Below are 20835 nucleotides of genomic sequence, written 5' to 3' on the forward strand. Positions count from 1 at the left end.
TTCCACAAGCCCCGTGTGACTCCCCTCTACCCCCTACAATTCGCATTTTCCCGTGGGTCAGAGCAGCGGTCTGAGCAACGGAACAAAACGGAACAAAACGGTGTTGCTACGACGAGCAAAGCAGTGGCTGCTTACCGGTCTGTAAAACAAAGCAGTGGCGGTCCGGCGTTTGAAGCTTCCGTGAGGTGTGTACTCTGGACCTGCGGCCCTGACCGGTGGTGTAGGCTGTGGAATCCGGGGTTCACTGCTTCGGTGATTCACGCGTTCTGTGCTGCTCGTCATCCAGCGTTGAGGCGAAGTAACTGGATGGGAAAGACTCCCGGCAGCTTTGGCTCCGCTAAAACCAGTTAGGCAAGGAGACGGCAAGGAGACGGCTAGTGGCTGAGTGCAGCGCTGACTGATTTGCACGGGCGCTGAATGCCAAGGCAAGGTACTTTTCGGCGGATTTTTCCCTCAGTTCGTGACTAATGAGTTGGTCACTGGCGAGTGTCGTTTAGCGTTCTTGAAGGTTTGGAAAATTTTCAGTGGCTGCAATAGACTGGTTCAATCTGTTTGGCTGACGTATCTCGGACGAGGTGAGATTGTATATCACTGACTGACAATGGCGAGGGGGAGAGGAGGCTCTAGGAAGCAAGGGGGTGCGCCCCCCGTTGAGGTAATGGAGGTAGCTGATACTGTGCCGCCGGCTGCTGTATCAGCTGTAGGAGACAACGATACATTGTCTGGAGCCGTGGTTACTGTTGCGGGGGTGAATAATAGCATCATTAATGGCAACACTATATCAAGTACCTGGGGGGGCAGGAACGAACAAAGCCAGCCAAATAAACAGCCTAGCAAGTGATAACTCCATCGGTAACCTGAATGGCTCTGCTGTGGGCCTCGGAAGCTCCAATACTCCGCATGTGCAGGCTGTGGCTGCAAAGATACAGGACATTCCTAGTAAACCATTAACTGTCCATGCAATTTTTAATTAAAAGCTGGGAGCAAAGGGAGCTAAGCCAAAATCGACTTTGGAATCAGAGGGCATGAGCAATACAGTTGGTTTGGTTTCTACTGTGCAGCATGAGCACCGGGCAGCAGGGGCAAGTACGAATGCCTCCATCGGAGCTTCACCGATTTTGCTTCCAGCCTCTGCTCCAAAGGAGGGCAATACAGTGACAGTAAATGAGGCAGCTACAGCAGACACCAGCTTAATGCCGGGGTCGGCGCCTAGGCCTGGTTTAATTACAAACACTATTACTGGAATGACGGATAAGGGCAGCGAGTCAGAGTACGCAGGATCGGACGGTAAATTCTATTCCATGTCTGACTTAACTGTTGCGTCAGATAAAGAGCATGAGGAAGACAGCTCTAGCAATCCTGGTGATTGGGGGGACCTACCGGATGATGACGAAGGAGAGGAGTCTCAGCAATCTCCCCCCCATGAAACAGTAAGAAAGGTGCTGTGCGAAGGAGCAGAGCAAGACCGGAGCCTCCTTGTTGTTCAGTTCAATTTAGAGGAGGATCTGGAAGAGAATTCGATCACCGTAGCCTTGATCTGTACGAGTATAATGGCACACCACAGTGAGACCAAGGCTGAAGGGTTATGCACACAAGGGGCCATCAGGAAACTTTGGAACAGGGTGAGGCGCTTGGTCAAGACGTGTGCTGAAATCACTACTCGGGTGGTAGAGGTTGAGGAGAGAGTCTCCTCAGCAGAGGATTGCTTGGCTAAGCAACAATCGGCCATCGAGACTTTACAACAATCCAAATCAGACGTGGATTGGAAGCTTACGGACCTAGAAAACCGTGCACGTCGTAACAATCTTCGCGTGTAAGGTATAGCCGAGACAAAGGAAGGTTCTGATCCACGTAAGTTTATTATTCAGCTTTTCAAGGAAGCTTTCCCAGAACTTAACACCTGGGACTGGGAAACGGAAGTGATCCGGGCACATAGGTACCCTCTTGTTTTACGGCAGCGTGGAAAGGAGAAACAAGTCGATTCGAACTCCTATCCCAGGGCAATTCTAATCTGCCTGAATAACTATTTACTTCGGGAAGCTTTATACGATCTGGCACCCCCGGAGAAAAAACGGAGTGGTATGGGGTGTGAATTCTTCGTCCTTCCTGATTTCTGCCAAGCAACAGTGCACGAACGGTGGCCACTACGGAAACTAATTGCTCCCCTACAGGCTAAGGGGGCTCAGGTTATTCTGCTCAACCCTTCCAAATTAAAGATTATTTTCAGAGGGCAAACCAAATACTTAATGTCCGGGGTGGCTGTACAGGATTATATGAAGGAAATGGATAAGAGTCCGCAACGCTAATGATAGTATTATAAATAACACTGGCTAAAAATCTTTGACTGGATATTAGAGTGTATATTGAGTGAAATGTGTAACTATGGTTTTTCTTTATTTAGTCAATGAGGTTCTCTCTCTCCTGTTTATCTGCAGTTTTTGTCAGATCATGTGTTTCTTTTCCTTCCTTCTTCCTTTTTTGCTTTAGGTGATTGTGGACTATTTCTATGTATCCCCCCAAAAAATAGGGGCTAATATGTATATGTAAATGCTGCATAAGGTGTGCGGGGGAAAAGAAAAAAGAAAAAGAGAGAAAACAGGAAGAAAAAGGAAAAAAGAAGAGAAAAAAATATTTTTTTGTGTAATTGCGATTCTAGAATAATGTGGCATATATCTGAAGATAAGTTATTTGCAGCTAGAGATCTATTCAAGAGATATCTATGCCAGTTTTAAGTTATGTGATATGGCAATAGGAATGAAGGAAACTGGAAAAGGGGGGGTGACATCCCTGTAAATTACTTTTTTGTAGGGTCTGAACTTAGGTTTAATTATTTAGCATGGAGAGAGAGAAATAATGGTTGGGAGCAGGGGAGTCAATTGGGGGGGCACTTCTGATTCACTGAGGACATGGTCCTTAAGCCTCTTCTTGGGTGGTGGGTGGGTTGGTAGGGGCCACAGGGTGGGGCTGCAGGGCTGGTGAAAAACAGAAAACAATACATGAGTATAATATGGAAATTAATCTCTTTGGGGCAGATATTGCTCTGTTGCAGGCAGTTTGTGGAGTGAGTCGATCAAGTTTTTAGGATAGGTACATTGAATGTGAGGGGGTTGAATTCACTGGATAAAAGACAGCGAGTGGCGCAAGAGTTACAAGTCTTGTATTGTGATATAATTTGTCTCCGGGAGACTCATATGGTTTGGTCAAAGCGCCATTTACTTGAGGAGCTGGGATTCAATCTTATAGCATGTACTACATTTTCAGGGACGGCTAGAGGTGTTGCAATCCTGGCTAAAAAACATATTGGCAATACAGGGAGAATCTTAACCGATGGAATGGGCAGGTGGGTAATAGCAAAATGTCTTGCGGGCTCTACCATATTCACGGTCTGCTCAGTTTATGGGGCAAATTTAGAAGAGGCAGATACTCTAGAGTTTTTAAATGTGGAATTAGCAACTTGGCCAACACAATTGATCCTGTGTGGGGATCTAAATATAAATCTGTTACCTAATATTATATGCAATGAAGAGGCGAGATACTTTTGTAAGAAACCGCGTGGCTTTAAGGCATTACAGGCATTATTGATCACTCATGGGTTGGTGGATGGTTGGGCTTATTTAAGAGGGGTGGCTCCGGGTTATACTTTCTTTTCCTCATCGTAAGCTAGTTAGGCTCGATTATTTTTTTACAGCAAAGTCAGTACTAAATCAGGCTGTAATTCAGGTATATCCAAGAATTACATCTGATCACGGGCCAGGAGACCTGTCAATAGAAGGTATAGTAGCAGTCATTCGGCCGAGAGGATTTTCCTTTGACCGTAAGCTTTTATTGGAGCTGCAATTTACGGAAAAAATGCAACAATGGATTACTACTTTTTTAATATAAATCGTGGGACCAGCAGTGTTGGCTGCGTTTGGGATAGCTTTATGGCTGCGTTCAGAGGAGAAACTATAAGCTTTGATCTATATAACCAAAAAAAACAGGCAGCTAATTTTCAAGAGTTATATCGAGGATTGAAGCAGGTTGAGGAGACACTTGTGCAGGCAATTCAGATGGGTGTGGATATAACTGAATCGATCACGTCAGTGGCTCGATGTAAAGCAAGATTGAATCTTCACTGGTCTAAGGAAAATGCAAAAAATGTTTTCATCAAACATCAAATTCATTAGAAGTACGGTGAGGCAGGTGGCAGATGCCTCGCCCAAAAATTAAGAGAGAGAGGCAGCCCAAAGGATAGATCATATTTTAGACACAAATGGCAACTCTGTGGGAAATGATACTGGTATCTTAGAGGTGTTAAGACAATTCTATGAGAAGCTTTACCGTAGGGATGAGTATGAGATTGACGAGGCCTCTACTCTTATTAATCAATATTGTATGGCGGATCTCACTACAGAAGATGCAGAAGCTTTAGAAGCTCTGCTCTCATTAGAGGAGTTGGAATTAGCAGTAAATGGGCTGGCAAGGGGTAAGGCGGCAGGGCCCGACAAATTGCCGGTTGAAATTTACAAAACTTTTTTCTCTGTCTTAAAGGCTGATCTTCTTGCAACAATGCGAATGGCCCAGAAAGGGGCTCCCCCTATGAGTTGGAGTGAAGCCTGTATATTAGTGTTCCATAAAAAAGGAAAGCCGGCGAATTTGCCTGGTTCTTTCCGTCCCATCTCACTTTTAAATGCAGATGGGAAGATTTATTCTAAAATTTTAGCTAACAGGCTGTCATCGGTAATCACTTCGTTAGTTTCTACCATACAACATGGGTTTATACCCCACCGTGGCACGGTAAATCATGTCCGTCGTGTGATAACTTTGTTTGATTATGTTAATGTAACCCGGGAGCCATTATGTTTAATTTTGTTAGATGCAGAGAAGGCCTTCGACCGAGTTGCATGGTGCTTCTTGTGGGATGTCATGAGGCGCCGTGGATTTAGGCAAGAGTTTATAACATCTTTACAGACTTTGTATTATAATCCTGTTGCCCGCATCAGCACCATGTAACTTGTGTCGGAGGTGGTTCATATACAAAGGGGTACTAGGCAAGGTTGCCCTTGTTCTCCCCTTTTATTTTCATTATATATTGAGCCGTTTTTAAGAATGTTGGAAGATGGTACTAGGATACAACCTGTGGCGATACAAACTTACCAGTTTAAGGTTCTTGCCTACGCGGATGATGTTGCCTTTATTACACCATGCCCTGTTACAGCGATGCAGGAGATTGAACATCTAGCCTTAAAATTTGGCTTGGTTTCTGGCTACAAGTTGAATGCTACTAAGACCCAGCTGTTATGTGCCAATATGCCGAAGTACTCTGATCCAAGGGTGTGCCAGGAGGTCATTTATTTGGGGATTAAGTTAAGGGTCTCCGCAACTGCCCTGGTTAAATCTAACTGGGAGGGTCTTCTTTTGGGGGTAAAGAAACGACTAGATCAGGCAGAATGTTTGCATCTCTCCCTAGTGGGGAGATGCAATTTATTAAAAAAGTTACTTCTCCTGCAAATACTCTATTTTTTTAGATGTGTTCCTCTAGAAATCCCAAAGGCTAGCCTGACAGCTTCAATCTATTTGTATGCGCTTTATGTGGTTGGGTGTCAAGGCCCGGAGGGTGATACGATATATGATTTGACCAAGACAATTAGGTGGCTGGTCAGTACCAGACTTTGTGTCGTATTATTATGCTTGTATGCTGCAAGGAATTAATGTTTTGTTAACCGGGGCTGCCCCTTTGGACTATCTCGATTGGAGCTACTATAAGCGCACGAGATTTAAGATTCTGATGGCAGCATATAAAGTCTGGCGGGTTGTAAGGACTATGTTTTGTTTTGGGAAAATTTCTTGGTATACTCCATTGGTATCTTCAATTTTTTTGCCAGTAGATTTATGGGATCAGGTGGTTTATTATTGGAGGGGGAAGGGTATAAGGATGGTGGGGGATTTATATAGTGAAGGCTATCTGAAATCCTTTGAAGAATTGAGGGAACAGCATCAGCTTCCTAGGGAGCATTTTTTTAAGGATTTACAAATTAGGAATCATCTCGAATAGTGGAGGCTTTTTCCAAGCTAATTGTTTGATAGAAGATATTATGAAAACTGCAAGGATAGGTGTGCTATATGGTCATATGTTAAGTACGAAGGCTAATGATATTGAATTACAAAATGTTAAATGGGGACTAAATTAGGTAGGAATGATATACAGATTGAAATTTCTTTAGAAATGGCTAAAAATGTATTCCTCTCGGCTAAGCTATCCGCGCAGCATTTCAAATCACTCTTTAACCTATATTATACACCGGATAAGATTTCAAAATGGTCTGGGGATGCTATCGGGAAATGTTTCCGCTGTGGTCATCCATCTGCGGATGATCTCCATGTTTTTTTTGGTTGTCCATCGCTGGGAAGGTTATTAACACAGTTGGACAAATGTTTATCAGACATATTGGGCACTCCACTCCAATTAACAGCCACGCAGATCCTCTTAGGGGTTGAAATGGGATCAGCGGAGACCGGTATACCAAGTCAACATGTCAATTTAATATTTGTAGCTACAGCTGTATATAGGCTTAGTATTGCATCCTTTTGGTTGCAGCGTGAACTGCCCTCTTTTGAAATGTGGCGGGCACGCTTCTTTTCAGTTTATAATATCGAGCACAGTTCAAATGCCTTGAAGGGCCTGCGAAATCGCAAGCTGGGTGAACAAATATGGGGGTCTGTGAGTAGGAACTTAGAGCCTGAAGTGCAAATCCTCCTCATGCTAATTTATCTATCCAAATTGTGTGTATGGCTCGGGTTCTTTTTTTTTTTTAAGCTTTCAATGTTTCAGTCTTATGTTTCCACAGTGTGATTGTCATTCACTTATGTCCTTTTTTCTCCTGTAAGGGGTTGCTGCAAGTTCTATGTATTACGTTGGAATTATAATTTTCAACCCGCTTTGATTGCTTAAGAAATTGATTTTTAGACAGTGAAGTGATTGGCCGCAATCATTTATTTATTTTTTTGTCATGTTTTACTGATTAATTCCTATTGTCTCATGTATTTTTGCAAAAATAAATTAAAAAAAAAAAACAATTCCCTAGCCTGTATTCCCGCATGTCTCAACCCACTCTACCAACCTTTACATGCCCACATCCCTGTCTATGCTTACTCTTACTTGTCCTTGCTTGCGGTCTCTGTCCGCAGATGCCTCCTGCCCTTTCTTATCCCTCTTTCTTGCTCTGCCTTGCCTGTCCTCCCATTTGCGAGTTCTCCTGCTCTTTCTCTTGCTCTCCCTCTGTTCCTTCTCTCATTCTCCCTGCATCTGTTGCCCTACTGCTTCCTCAACCTCGTGGTAAGTTGCACCTCCTAATTGCTAATTCGCAATTATAAAAACAATCATGCATTGCTTTTAAGGAATCACAAATTTGCGATTCCTTAACAGCAATCGCATTTTTGGAAATCGCTAAAAATAGCGAATTCCACAAAAATGCATGATGCATCCCAAAAACTTATTTAGGAAGTGCAAACGGTCGAATTTACCGATTCGCACCGTTTGCACTTCCTAAATAGGTTGATGCATGTGGGTGCATGTATCTAGGAAGATGGCGCAGGAGCATTCTTCTTTAGTGATTCCAAAGATACATAGATTTCTCTTTCTGTTCTGATCTTCAACTCTGAGATTTCTTTCTAAAGACGCATAGTTTTAGTTTCAATGTAGAGATCTTTCTTATATCTTGTTTAAATCCCCAAAGGTAGTAATCCGGTCTTCTGCCTCTGCGATTTCAGTTTTTAATCAATTTAATGTCCTATCTAATGACAGAGATGACTTTTTGCATCACATCCGTATTAGCTATGGTGGACTTAGCTAATTTGTGTACCTCCGCTTATTTTTTTAATATCATGTCTAGGGTGTTATTGATGTCATGTTTACTTTTTACAAGGGAGTCTGGTTTCGGTGGCTTGGCCTTAGAGCATTTGAGGTTTGATTTGCTTTTTTTCCAGCCATTCTCTTTTGGTATGTGTTTGGAAAAATCCTGGACTGTCGAAGCTCAGAGTATAGTAAAACAACCCTGTAGTAAGATACTTGATAGACTTGGTAAAACGTTTTTTAGCCAATATGATGGCTGTAAAGTAGGCCCTTCGTCATACTAAATCTATGGGTAACTGTGTGTGGAACAGTTGCAGGCGGAATTGGTTATTACAATTCAGTACAGAACAGTGAGTAATACTGAAGAGAAATACTCTCTAGAATAGCAAGGCTTCTATGGATCAGGAGTGTGTATTGTGCTGAAATGCACTGATACTTCGATATCAACAGCAGGCAATTCAACAGACGTTATTGTAACTTACTTAATTTTAAATAATATGCCTTAAGTAAAGAACGCAAGCTCTGAGGGTTGCTCTAGTTACACCTTATATATTCACAATCGATAAATATGTCACCCTGAGGAACAGAGTGTGGGAATCCGACATTTTGTGACCACATGTGTGTAATCTAAGAAGATTGCTGATAACTTGTGGTGGAGAAGAAAAAAAGACCAATGCTCGTAGATCTTTAACAGCTTATTAGGTTGCATAAGTGGGTAGAGAAAAGTGTTGGACGATCCAATCTGACAGTGATGTAGAGCAAGGCTTCAAAGATCAAATGGTTATAGTGCACCTCACTAGTAACCCCCAGAAGAGAAGATATGTAGGCTGGCAGCATACAGGTTGCACAAATAACTCACGGTCTGAAAAGGAAGCAAATAATAGTTGAGAAGCAGTCTCATTCGCAAGCATCTGATCCTTTTCCTGTCCGCTTAACCTTTAAGCTGCTATAACCACTCAGTAGGTGCCACCATCTTAAGTGAGGGTTTTCAACAAAATCTATGGCAGTGCATTACTATTTCCTCTTCTTTGCTCCGAATTAACTTGTGCCAATCAATGCTTTGGAATCTCTGATATTCAGGAGTTGTGAGCAAACTTATAGAAAAGTGTTCTTTGAGGACGCTATTCAATGATGTAGTGCTATTCAGGCAAGTGCTGCTGTTCTGCTCTACCATTCTCCTCTTCATTCAAACAACAACCCTGTTTATTTATTTTCTTAATATGGAGAATTTGAAATACAGCATTGAGTAACACCTCTCTTAGATGTGGCATAAATATATGGTTTATAGTATTACATGTTTCATTCATTAGCAGAGGAAAATATTCCTTGCCATGACTCTCTCGCCTGAGACCCCATTGCATAAATAATGATTAACATCAAAAATATTTCATGTAACATCAAAGGAATAAATGACAGAGTACTAGAAAAAAAATGTATCACATCTACAAAAACTAAACATAAGTATCATATCTCTCCAAGAAACGCATGTCAATGAGAAACTTCGAACCGCTAGAATAAATGAGTTTGAGAAGTAGTCTGCTCAAATGCAGAGAAAAAAGGAAAGGTCATTCAAGATAATCTCACAAAGGCACACTCCACCCACCTCAAGCTATAATTCAACTAGCACTAAAGGTACACCATGCTAGTGGTACATCATATTGTTTTTTTTGTAAATCAAGGTAAAATGTCATGTGGGTGGAAATAAAGAGGTAAGCTTCTAGATAATTACTTCAAAGCAAAGAAGGAGAAATCCAAGATCTCTTTAATCGGTGACTGAAAATGAGAGGTTACAATCAACAATTTGAATATCTTAAGTATTCAGGGACTATATATGAGGTAGAAGATGCTTACAAAAAGTCAGCACTTGATTCCCACCTTGCCTTCATTCCTCACGAGCTCCCACATCATCACAATCTGCCCCCATCAGAGAGCTGATATAAGTGAGCTGGAAATATCCCGCAGTATATAAGCTTTAAATAAAAATTTAAAAAACAAGCAACTATAGTATCCTTGCAGAATATTCTCACTCACCAAAAAGTGAACTAGTTCCTAAGCTTCTCTCTTTATTCAATCACTTTACAGCAAACAAAAACCCTAAGGGAACTTTCATGTAGGCAATCCTCACCCTATCGACCCATCTCCCTAATACATTCTGACTTCATGTTTTTAAGATTCTTAACACGTCTCTACTCTGTGCTCCTTATCCAATCTACCTGGACAAAATTAGCTTCATCTGGGGCCATAATTATATCACTAGTGGAAGAAGAGAAGCAACGCACCGATGTGTTATTGACCCAAATGCAGAGAAAGCCTTTAGCAGAGGGTAGAGTGGAATCGACCTACCTCTTTAGAGTACTGGAATGCCATGTACTACTTGCAGACTAATCTGGTAAAGTGTATTATTCTAGGTAAAATAGAGTTTAGGTGAAAGAGTAGCTTTCGTGAGCTGGGACTACTAGGGGATCTCGACGGGGATAGCCAATTTTCCCCTCCGGGTCGTGCTGTTTAAGTGCTCCTGCTGACAGAAGCAACCTACTTACAGATGGCATCACAGTCCACCCCCATGAATTCAAACTGTCAGCATAGGCTGATGACTTTTCCTGATTGTTATTAGCCCTCAGCGGTTGATAAAACCATACGGTAGGAACTAAGTATATATACCACAATATCAAGAAAAAAACTCAACAAATGTTAAATGTACGTCATCCCATTCACAAGTCTCTCTGAGTCATCTTTTTCCAGACAGCAAAGCCAAATGGAGCACTGATATTATAATATACCGAGGAACAATCCTCTATTCCAAGTACATTGATGCAAGCCCTCAGCCCCGGGCAATTGGATGTACTAGTTTTCTTCTCAATCTTATTTCCTTTTTCCTTTTAGAAGTGTTTTTTTCAAGATCCAATTGAGGGTTTCCTACTTTTTTATTAGTTCTTCCACAAATTAATTAGATGTAGAAAAAAGCCACCAATGTTGTTTTGGCATAGCTGTAATTGAAATAGACAACATTTAGTTTTGACTGATGTCTCTTTCAAGTAAGTGTTTCAGGGATCTCACTTCTGGGTAGGGACAGTCCCAGTTTATGAATTTAGTGAAGATGCCCATGATATAAAACTAGGATTTTGGAAAATTAAATAGTAGTCTGTGTCCCCTCTGCCCTTTCCCTCTTTCGCTTGTTCTCGCTGGTTTCCATAAAATGCGTTGAGGCAGTCGCACAGCAACTAAAATATGGTACAAGTTTCCTGGATTACCTATTTCTACCTAGTATTAAACAACATTTTGACTGTATTCGTAATAACCTCTCTACATGTTGAATGTTTTGTACCCAATTAGGGTGCCTTTCAAGCATCCGATGACCTTTACACATACTTCTCCTTGCAGGATATGGACTGAAGAGCCACGTTCGCACCCATACAGGAGAGAAGCCTTACAAGTGTCCGGAAGATATGTGCAATAAGGCATTCAAGACTTCAGGTGACCTACAGAAGCATGTGCGAACCCACACAGGTGACTTGGAGTGTTAGAACAATATAACATTTTTGTGTTACTAGGGTATTTATAAAGGCTTAAGGGTTCTACACCATTACCACCAGGGCAGTGACCGTACCATACTCATCAGGTGCCAGGGCGGCTATAAGAGGAGGGCGTTGAGCTGACTTATACCATGCATCCTAATAGAGAAAAGCCTGGGCTCCAACTTGATTTCTTGCTGAACAATGTGTGAGAGCAGGAGATGCTCCCTCAGGACTTGTACCATTCTGGATGAAGTGTGAGTGCTGACTGAGTAATTCTGTACTGCACACATGTTGCCAGGAAAGATCTCAGTGGCTCGGAAGTTCTCGTCCCCCATGTCTTGCAGCCTCCTTCCAGGAAAGGGGAGTTAAAGTAGTGTAAATCTGAAGGCGATAAAGTATGCTTCTTCATGATCTGCACTCTACCAGTGACCTCAGATACTGGGTACATGTTATCAGTCACACCACACTTCTGGGTAAGAGAATTGAGTGTTCTCCTAGCAGTTGATTAACCGGGGGGAAGGCTTTTGGAGCTCTCTGGGTGACAGAAATCCACAAAGCAACTTCTTGTAAAGGTTGAAGAGTCTTTTGCTCTCTTGGTGACCAATTAAAATTCTTCTTCTCTTTATGTTTCGGGCCCGGGAAGGTGAACGCCCTTTCATGTGTCCATTCGAAGGCTGCTCACGCTCCTTTACTACCTCCAACATAAGGAAAGTGCACATCCGTACCCACACGGGGGAACGGCCTTATATGTGCCCAGAGCCTGGCTGTGGACGAGGCTTTTCCAGCGCCACCAACTACAAGAATCATATGCGAATTCACACAGGTAAGACCGGTTAGCTGGAGAGGAGAATGTGCTCTGAGAGGTTTGGGGATTGGAGTGGTTGTCATGCAGTCAGTGGAGTAGAGGAAGGGTAAGCTCATGAGTTTGGTCTGAGACAGTTGGAAGCTGATAGCCAAGGACGTAGAGTTAGTCATTGACAGTCAGCTGTGTGGGTTGTTGGGGGGGACAATGAGTTGTCAATTTATGATTGTGTAAGCAAATGAAGGAAAGGGGGTGATCTGCTTTTAATGTATCAGCCTAGGCTGTTGGAGGCAGTTTTTGGGGAATTAATGTATCAGATGTAAGTGGGACTGAGTGATAAGATCAAAACAGTTGGACAGACTTGAGCCCCGTGGGACTGGTTGAGTATTGGAATTGGTGGGGGAGAAAGGAGCATTTTAGGAAATGGGGCTGAGGAGCGTCTAGTTTGAGCTTTAGCGATAAAATGTAATCTGAGGCAAGCTGAGAGCTGAAGTAATAGAGACCGGTAGTTGTTTTGGTGGTAGGTGGAGTCCAGACACCCATAATCTTTTAGCTGTTCATTCTAGAGGCATTGCAATGAGGAGGTTAAACTGACAAATGACTTAAAAGACAATATGTGTGGGTGGAAGTTGATACGACAGAGTGTGATTACATGCCGATCTTTGGTGGACATAGATTATTCTAGAATTGCAGTCATGTTTCAGGGCTACTGAACTATTGGATTGTATTTCCCTGGTTTCAAACTCTTGAGAAACATTTTATGTACTCTTAAATATCGAAGAATCCACGGTAGAGTAGCGCCCAGGAATGAAGGAAAATGACTTTTGTAAATTTCTTAACTATTCTCAGTGTTAAACTTGATGATGGAGCTCTACACTGCATGCAGAGTTTCTACTCTTAACATGGTGGCCTAACAATGATGTGCTATACTGCACAAAGGTCAGGCTTGTTAGCAGATCTCTAGCTGTCTTGCAAATGGGCATGAGACTGCTGGATGCAGTTTGGGGGTTCACTGGACAGACCGAGCTACTGGACCACATCCAGGGGGGCTTGGGAAGTTTACCTCTACTGCCCGAGAGTCTGTCTTGCTGTGGCTCTGCAAACTGGGCCAAATACAACCCTTTCAGTCAGCGGTAATGATGTTGAGCAATCACAGGCTTCTCAGGCAGGCTAGTGCAGGTATGTATAGCCTCAGCACTGAACAACACAACCAATAGAGCACTAAAATATTTCTCCAGCCCAATGCTTCTCTGTGGAAAAGATAAGTAGGCACAATACAGCGCACTACAATAATTCACAAGTTACTCAATACTCTGGTATGAGTCCCATATGCTTCAAGGTGGGGCCCCTGCTAGGCACTCTACCCCCTGTCTCTCCCCATTCTATTGTCTTGGGGTTCTAGTGGTATAGCCTGCAGCTAAAATGCAGTGCTCCCACTCCCCTGTTAGCAAACTGTTATTTCACTGGCTAACTAGCCTGTATAGTCTTTCACCTGTTCCTTCTCCTTGGTGGTGTAGTTGCTACGGGCCTACCACAGGTGGGTTCACTTTTGATGATCTGTAACAAAGGCACTGCTCAAGTCAGTCCTAATCAGGTGTCGCGGCTACAAATCATGCAGTGATTCTTCAGGAAAATGCTGCAGGTATGGCTGGCGTTGGACTTCTTCCGGCTTTGGTGCTGTCTCTCCTTACTGACTGGTTTTTGAGGCTCTGTGGCCCAAATCTTCTAATGAGTACACTGTCAATCGTGCTAGGGCCTCCCAGGGTTGAGGTGATTCAGCAGTCCTCTTTCCAGACACAGGGCTCCAGTGACAATAGGGCAAATCTAGACACTGTTGGGAGCACAATGGCAGCTGTCAGATCTGGATGCTACAATAACTTGGTTTCTGGACAATAGTCTGTCACTTTGTGCCTCGGGCGAAGTGCTCAATCTTCAGAGAAGCAGTCAACTTGGCACCTATGGGAGTCAGTTTCAGGACAGCCATTATTGGTGGGGGGACACCTTCGATAAGCACAGCAGGTCTGCAGTCTTCAGAGCTACCGGGACCGCATGCTACTGGGTTGGCAGTTCTGTGGTCATGCCATCCAGGTTTGCAGACATGCAGCGAGTGCCAATGGGTAAATGTCAATCCAGACTTCAGTCAGGCCTACTGATTGGGCACACTTCCTCAAGTGCCACTGCAGCGAAGATGGGGATCCTGCTCGAGAACTTGTCAGAAGCACAACAGTTCTCGGAAAGTCTCTATGACTGGTCCGCAATGTTGATCACATCAGCAAGTGTCTGGTGGACATACACTTGCACCAGGTAGCGAATGGAATATTGTTGCACATCTCAAATATTGGTCCTTTACAGTGAACACAAACGTTTTTTAAATTATCCATATCAACCCTGTATGCTGGAAAATTAGGCAAATGGTGCTCTACCACCAGTACATCTTACTACCTGCAGATGTAGTGTAGTGTTTTCTTTTAAAGTAACTTTATTAGCATTTGGGAATCATGTAGACATCGTTTTCAAAGGAATACTTGAAGGGAAATCAGGCTTCCATTCCATCCCTCCCCACTACAGCTGTACTGGAAAGTAAATAATATCACTACTTCGCCGGTTATCCAGCAGAAGGAGAGGAGGGGAGAAGTATTCCATTTCACAAATACAGGAATGAAAAGAGGAGAAAAACATAGGATTTCTTGTGATGGTAATATTTAAAGCAAACAAGGTCCATATTTTCATTCTGTCCATGAGATTCCATTTCAACTTTTAAAATATTAACTCCCCCCTATTCCCCCCCCCCCCCCCACCACTGTCAAGTCATCAATCCATGAAAGGGGTTAAAATATACGAGTTTGTCTTAGGCCACCCAATGTGATTTCAGCCATCTCACCTTAACTATCGATCCACACAATTCTCCAGCATCCGCTGTGTTCCCCCCCTCATCAGCAGCTTTAAGTGTCTCTGGGGCGTGCAGGTCCCTCAGATAACATAAAGGACAATGCCTGGCGATCGTCTGTAAGCTTTTCACACTTCCAGGCAAATTTAATCTGTACCTCTTCTGCAGTCGCTCACTCACATATGTCTCTTACCCATTTCTCTGTTCACAGGGCAGAGGTCTAAGCCATCCTATGGCAAGCCTTCTCTTTGCTAGCACTAGCCCCAAGAGAACAAATATTCTACTTTGTTTCTTGTATTTCGGTGCATGTAGCAAACCCAACAACACCTGTCGGATCTCTATAGGGATCGCCCATCCCATGGCTCTTCGGAGGCGTGCAAGAACATCTTCCTAATAAGAGAGTAGTGTCCGACAAGCCCAAATTATATGCAAAAAGTCCGCTGCCCGTGATCCACATCTTGGTCATTCATCAGATCAAGGCAGATAAATTATATGTAGTGTTCTTGGGGTAAGTTATGTCTGATGTACAAAGTTGTATTGAAGGAGCTTAAAATGTGGATTGGAGCTCCCCCCCCGAACCTCATCATGAACCATTAGCCATTCTCTCTCTGATAGGGGCTCCTCAACTAATACATCCCTTTATGACTGCACCGGCAGAGCCCCACATGGTAAGTCATCTCGTAAGGCTTGATAAAGATGGGACACCAATCGTCTTCCCTGAGCCATGAGTAGCATCACTTTAAGTGTATTATTATTATTGGGGGGCTCCTCTGGGACAGACGGCCAGATCCCCGGGCCACTCTGTATATCTTTTTGTACTGCAGAAATTGCCCTGTCCTCAAATTAAAGGAGACTGTCGCCTCCTCGCAGGTGATGCATTTTCCATCAACATACATATCCCCTAACAGCTGACATCCTCCCTCCCTCCACTGTCGTACAGACATGGAATCAGTGATACATGCAAAAGGGTACGGCACCCACAGAAGTGAATCTGGGGCATAGGGGCATGTAGCACTACCCGTCGCACCACATTTTAACATGTTATAGCCACATGTTGTAAAACTTGTGTAAATTTGTGTGAAGCTTTATTTTGCTTTGGGCACTTACACAGAGCTACTCTCTGACATTAACGCCAAGCAGGCACCCAACAATCAGCGGATATTAGCGCTGTTTGGAGGAAATATTTCACGGCCGCCATCGCCGTGGAAACGCCAGGCCACGCCCACCCTCAGGCCACGCTCACCCCCCAAGCCTATGTAAGCGCTGAGTGATAGCGCGTCATTGGGAAACTCCAAGACCTCTGAGGCGGAAGCCGGAGGTGTCCACGTTCGATTTTTAAAACTTGTGTAAATTTGTGTGAAGCTTTATTTTACTTTGGGCACTTACACAGAGCTACTCCCTGACATTTACGCCAAGCAGGCACCCAACAATCAGCGGATATTAGCGCTGTTTGGAGGAAATATTTCACGGCCGCCATCGCTGTGGAAACGCGAGGCCACGCCCACCCTCAGGCCACGCCCACCCCCCAAGCCTATGTAAGCGCTGAGTGATAGCGCGTCATTGGGAAACTCCAAGACCTCTGAGGCGGAAGCCGGAGGTGTCCACGTTCGATTTTTTTAAACTTGTGTAAATTTGTGTGAAGCTTTATTTTACTTTGGGCACTTACACAGAGCTACTCTCTGACATTTACGCCAAGCAGGCACCCAACAATCAGCGGATATTAGCGCTGTTTGGAGGAAATATTTCACGGCCGCCATCGCTGTGGAAACGCGAGGCCACGCCCACCCTCAGGCCACGCCCACCCACCCCGCAGCGGACGAGCGCAGCGGGAGCGCCTAAGGCAAGCCCGTCTGCGCTCGTCCGCGCCGAGACCGTGCCCAGGGCCATATCCCCTGGCCAAAATGACCTCGATAAAGGGCCACTGAAATACTCCAGCCAGGAACTAAGAAGATTGAGACCAAACTTCACATGTTCTCAGATAGAGCCACACATAGAAGGTAAGCAATGTCTGTCATGCCCACTCACACTCGACTTTCTTCCCGCCAAAAACGTGGATAAAGCCGGGATACCGAAATACAGAAACCATATTCTGAAAATCGTCTGATCAATACTAGATCAATGGTCAAACATAATATACAAACATCCGAACTAATAGAGGGACAAAAAATTGATATATTATTCGTCACCGAAACATGGGCAGACGAGGCATCAGATGCCGACCTAGCTTTAGCAATTCCAGATGGATACTCTTTCTCCAGAGTCGACAGAAAACTAAAACGAGGAGGAGGTTTAGCGATCATAGGAAAAGAAGATCTTCAGATTAAAATCTCAGATAAAGGTAACACCCCAGACTGCGAAATATTAATCTTCCAAATAAAGATCACTAATAATTACACTTTTAACGGAATACTAATATACAAACCACCTAATGCAAAAACCCCCTTAATCGACCTGCTAAGCCCTTTTCTTGAATCTAGTGTGACATGTCCCGATTACACCATCCTAGGTGATTTCAATCTACACCTAGAGAAAAAATCAGACCCCAAGATTGCTGCATTTATTGATGCAATGGCAAGCTTCGACCTGAAACAGAAAGTCAATTCAGAAACTCATAACGCTGGACATACACTAGACGGCATCTTCACATCTTGCCAGAACCTAAATAAAATACACACCCTCCCAATCCCATGGACAGACCACAAACTAGTAAGATTTACGCTGGAAGTTAAAAAGGACACTGGAAGACCAGTGGAAATTATTAAGAAACTAACCTATCGTGACTGGTCTAAAATTGACAACCAGGCATTCATAGAAAAACTCCAATCATCCCATCCAACCTTTAACGACAATAGCAATATAGCCTGTAAACAATTTAATGAGTGGATAGACAAGGCAGTCAATTCGACCGTCCCTCAAAAAAAGGCAACCTTGAAAAGAAAAACTCCATCACAACCATGGTTCTCTGAAGCTCTAAAAACACAAAAACAAACGTGTAGAAGAGCAGAGAAAAAATGAAGAACTAACTACGACGCCCAACTCAAACAAGAATATAAAGATACCTTAAACAATTACAAAAAATTAATAATAGAAGAAAAAAGCAAATACTTCACTAAAAAGATTAACGAGTCAAAAAACTCCAGCAAAATTCTTTTTGACACCGTCAAAAAACTTTCAAAGCTCGAAAACAACAACCTAGAAGCACCGTCATCAAATTTCTGCAACATACTAGGGGACTTCTTTGTTAATAAAGTCTCATCAGTATATGACTCTTTTAAAAATCAGAATACCGAAACAATGGAAAAGGACATATCATACTCAATAAACCCTGTAACACAACAAGACCAAACATTAGCTTTTAGATTTATACCCCCTACAGCTGAGCAGATCCAGAAAGAAATCCACACCACCAACTCAGGTAGTCCAACGGACCCCTGTCCACCCAGAATCATGCAGGCCTGTTCCATAGAACTAAGCCTACTTCTGGAAAAATTATTCACCAAAATCATTAATACCAACATCTTCCCAGATGACTGGAAAATGATATCCATCAGACCACTGTTAAAGAAACCCAATCTAGACTGCGAAAATCCCAACAACTACAGACCCATAGCCAGGATCCCTTTTGCCGCAAAAATTCTGGAGAAGCTGTTAAACAAACAGCTCTCTCAACACCTGATGGACGGAGATTGGCTGGACCATTCACAGTTCGGCTTCCGGGTAGAACATGGGACGGAGACAGCCCTGATCACAGCAGTGGAGGAACTCAGGAAAATAATGGACAACGGATCGAAGGCCGCGCTGATACTACTCGACCTATCAGCGGCCTTCGATAGGGTCAGCCATGAAATCCTTATTACGCGGTTAAAAACAGCAAACATACATGATTCAGCCTGCGCCCTTACAGCCTCCTACCTAGAGAACAGAACATTCTCAGTTGAATCAGGAGAAGCGAAATCCAATCTGTTCAGCCTACCATGCGGAGTCCCGCAGGGCTCATCAATGAGCCCCACTCTTTTTAATTTATATGTAGCTCCTCTTGCACAAATAATAAGGAACAACGGCTTCACCCCTATATCTTACGCCGACGACACCCAAATTGTAGTGTCAATAAGTAAGGAGGTACAAGACACAGCAGAAAAATTCCAATGCTGCATGACAAAAATCAGCCAATGGATGAAAATGAACTGCTTAAAACTGAACGGCGACAAAAGTGAAGTCATGATACTAGGAGGAGACACAAACATATGGTCCCCTCTATGGTGGCCTACAGAAATGGGAAGATGTCCAGAGTCGTCAGAAAAGGTGAAAAACCTAGGGATCATGTTAGACACCAACCTTTCTTTTGACGCTCAAGCAAGCAAACTAGCTTCATCACTATGGTACATCTTAAAAATGATTAAAAAGATTTTACCATACATACCATATGACTCACGAAAGACAGTGGTGACAGCATTGGCCTTGTCCAGACTGGACTACGGAAATGGCCTATATGCCGGAGCAAGAAAGAAAATCCTTCTTAAGTTACAACGCCTGCAGAACGCAGCAGCTAGACTGATACTGGAAATACCAAAATATGAAAAAGTAAGCCATAAACTAAAAAGACTGCATTGGCTCCCAATCGCAAGCAGGATACAATTTAAATCACTATGCTTGGCTTACAAAGCAATAAACGGAACCGGATCAAAATTCCTAAAAACACACCTGCATCTATATGAACCAAACAGACTACTTAGATCCAGTCAAATGAAACTCCTAAAGGTACCCAGATTCAGAAGAACCAATTGGGGCGGTAGACGTTTTCTGGTACAGACGGCAAGAACATGGAATCAACTACCGCTAGACATAAAAACCAGTCCATCCCTGAAATCCTTCAGAAAGGAAGTTAAAACATGGCTTTTCGCTAAACATCTCTAACCATACACCTTCAATGAGCTATTGGGATTTCTCAGCGCCAAGACGCCCTCGGGCAATCGCGTGCTATACAAATAGAAGAATCAAAATTAATCAAAATCAAATCAATGCATGGAAGCAATGTGGGGACTCCGGTACCTAGCATCAAGAGGTCTGGTAAAGGGCGACCACTGCACATGCCCGCCAGGAGTGCCCTTTCCCAGTTACCGTCACTGTCAAGCCAGTGCAATGCGTGTTGCAGTTGTGATGTCATAATAATTTCCAAACAAGAAACCTCAAGCCCTCCTTTACCTCATGTTCTCTGTAGTGTTGCAAGGCGTACTCTCCAGCGCATGTTGCCCCACAGGAAGCCGTCTAGTGTCTGGAAGTAATGTCTAGGAACCATGTATAGCGAGTATTGTAGTACGCTTAAAAGTCGGGGGTAGGATAATCCTTATCTGAAAGAGACACGTTAGTGATAGATTCCTTACCTTAGAATATCCCCAGGCGTCAGACTGGGTCCGGAAACTTTTGCGTAGTAGTACCCTTGCGCGTCGGTAGGTGTCGTCTGCGGCTCCGCGTCCGTCGTCGGCGTCGTGGGCGCCGTGATGACGTCGTCTGAGTACTTAGACGCCGCCTCCGCGTGCTGACGTCAGTTCTTCTTTTTTCTGCACCAGCCAGCGCAGATCTGGAAAAAGCAGTAACCCAGTCAATTTTTGACTAACTTTTTTGAGATCATTTTGATCCTTCTCGAAGTCTTACGACTCCGATCGGTGCCGTAGGGATGCCTGGTTTCAAGCATTGTGAAGATTGCGACTGCACCATGTCGGTCACGGATCCTCACCACCTGTGCATGACTTGTCTAGGCGTCGACCACGACGACAAGGCCTGCTCCGACTGCCGGGCCCTT

General features: G+C 43.6%; 1 protein-coding gene across 1 annotated transcript in view; it reads left to right on the plus strand.

The window, feature by feature from the left end:
* ZNF76 (zinc finger protein 76) overlaps positions 1-20835 on the plus strand; it is a 233896-nt gene that overhangs the window by 115043 nt on the left and 98018 nt on the right. The window contains exons 8-9 of the mRNA XM_086923235.1: positions 11213-11338; positions 11990-12169. Of these exons, the coding sequence (XP_086779361.1) occupies positions 11213-11338; positions 11990-12169 (306 nt within the window). The remainder of the gene's footprint in view (positions 1-11212; positions 11339-11989; positions 12170-20835) is intronic.

This window comes from Lissotriton vulgaris, chromosome 5, assembly GCF_964263255.1.
Source record: "Lissotriton vulgaris chromosome 5, aLisVul1.2, whole genome shotgun sequence".
Classification (NCBI taxonomy): domain Eukaryota; kingdom Metazoa; phylum Chordata; class Amphibia; order Caudata; family Salamandridae; genus Lissotriton; species Lissotriton vulgaris.